The sequence below is a fragment of the Mercenaria mercenaria genome, chromosome 16 (genome assembly GCF_021730395.1).
Source record: "Mercenaria mercenaria strain notata chromosome 16, MADL_Memer_1, whole genome shotgun sequence".
Taxonomy (NCBI): domain Eukaryota; kingdom Metazoa; phylum Mollusca; class Bivalvia; order Venerida; family Veneridae; genus Mercenaria; species Mercenaria mercenaria.
The window spans coordinates 31,049,266-31,051,521 of NC_069376.1; the positions used below are offsets into that span (position 1 = coordinate 31,049,266).

General features: G+C 35.5%; 1 protein-coding gene across 1 annotated transcript; it reads right to left on the reverse strand.

Annotated features, from left to right (window-relative positions):
• Positions 1-414: 414 nt before the first annotated feature.
• Positions 415-1,917, reverse strand: LOC128549282 (arginine kinase-like). Its single transcript, XM_053525844.1, is given in 2 exon segments — positions 415-1,446; positions 1,847-1,917. Coding segments are annotated over 2 exon segments (564 nt in total). The 3' UTR covers positions 415-953.
• Between the last annotated feature and the right edge of the window lie 339 nt (positions 1,918-2,256).

The window sequence follows — 2,256 nt, forward strand, 5'->3', positions numbered from 1 at the left end:
CCATTAGCCATATGAGATTTAAGCAAAACGTGAAACATAGTCAATTAGTCGGTAGATTTACAAATTAACTTTTAATTATTTTGAAATCAAAAGCTCAGTTTGTACATCTATAAACACTTTGATTGATATTTTCTTATGCTTCTCGATATAAAATGAATTTGGAGACAACTTTGCAAAACGTTGATAAGAAAGCATAATAACAAATTAGCATTATTTTGTGTAGAAAAACATTTTATATCAAGAAAGGCGAACCATGTTGACAACAAGGATAGCGCATCTTCCTTTAAATGTTCCTATGTTCCTTTTTGGTGTTTTTTTCCCAGTACTTCGTCTGCTTTGGCTAACACATTTCTACTTCTTGTTTATCACTAGAAAATTATCAGAACAGCTTATGATCTAACGTGTGTCTGAACACTGAGGTAGTTGGAACAAACAATGCCATACAAACAGAATACTCATTAAGAGTTATAAGAAAGATTCGTGTATGCGTTTGTTTCCATTGTCAAACCATTTTAGCTCGATTGTGATGAAGCTTCAAGCTTATTGTAACCACTCTCAAGTTCATCTCCTGATAACAACAGTGCTGGTGTCATACGGAAAAAGTGAGATCTTGATGCAAATGGGACTTGAATCCACGACCCAGGGGCTGTGCGTCCGACACGCTAAGATCTTTTGATCACGGCTTCCCTTTGATTATTGTCACTTGTGCAAACGTTCTTTCTTATAAAGTTCTTCCATTATTTCTCATCAGTCGCATTTACTAGCATGATAGTTATTGAATGACAACATACACAATTCAGAATAAACGTATCATAAATGTTATAAATGTGAGCATATATACATATACAAAGAGGTGGCTGTGCTATTCTGTTAAATAAATAAAAGAATAAATATATAAAAATCAGTACTTTTAATATCAAATGTGTGCTTTATTTAATCTGCTCGACAAACATCTATAAATTTTCTTCTTTATTTATGATGGCCTTTACACCGGTTGCCATTTCTACCACTGCCTGTATTTCTGTAAGGCCCATTCTACGTTTGTTGCTTATATCGAATGTATCTCCGAATATGCCGATACCATCACCATCTGTCCCACGTACTTGTAGATTGTAGTCATCAAACAGCTTTCCCAAAACGTCCTTATTAGCAGCTAGCTTAGGGATTTTGATATGAACTGAGGCCCTTAGTGTGGTCCAAATGTTAGTTGGGCAGAAGGTTATGTAACCAAGACGATCACTGTGTGCAAAACGGAGCTGCTTTTCAATTATACGTACACCTTCTACTAGTCTCGAATAGACTTGATCAATGCGTCCGCCGGGCTGCATTGAGATTATACGTGTGTGATCTGTTTCGCTGATCCAGACTTAGAATGTTTTCGTCTTGTTTATGTAAATACCACGGTTCCTTGGCCATTTCTGGTAAACGCCGGCTGATCTGGAAGCGCTGTGATTAAAAAAACGTAAAAAAAAACAAAACATAGTAACTAGCATGATAACCTATTTCCATTACAAATTGTACGCCATAGATTTATCTATTTTCATTACAGATTGTACGATATAGATTTATTTTTGTACCTGAATTATAGGTCCTTTATACTTGAGATATAGTCTATTTGCTCCCATTTAAAAGCTTAAAAGCTAAAATCTTTGTAAAATATATATTTACCATGTACACACTCTGTGGTACCCGTAATGAAAATAGCATCTGCCCATGAGTTTTAAGGATACATGAAAATTGCATCATGATTATTTTTTTACTGCCAGACCATTGTAGGGTACGTGGCATATATTTTTGTAATCGTGTAACCCTAAAGTTACTATAAGATAATGTATAGTAGTTTTACCTATTCGAGTGGTTGAAAAGTAAATGTGTTTCAATCAGGTTTTTTTCTTCTGCTATAGTGATATTCTCCATCGTATTCGTTAACTAGCTGACCAAAGTTTTTCTTCAACCTTGCCTCAACCTGGGCTCTTTCGTCGTCGGAAAACCGTCTAAGTTGCGACCTACGCGGACTCGAGTGGATAAAACGTATTTCCCTTCTGGATCCAGGTCCTTTATGTCCAAATCATCAACGGAGCCAAAACATGGAGACGGATGACGCGGTCATCTCTTTTTTTCTTGAAGTGGCATTTTTTTAAATAGTTTATAAACAAATACTCATATTCTAATGTTTATAATATGACCGAACTTCAATTTGACAGAAATGTATTTTTTTAAACGTCAGTGCCTTTAACGTAATCTACGCAGGAATGT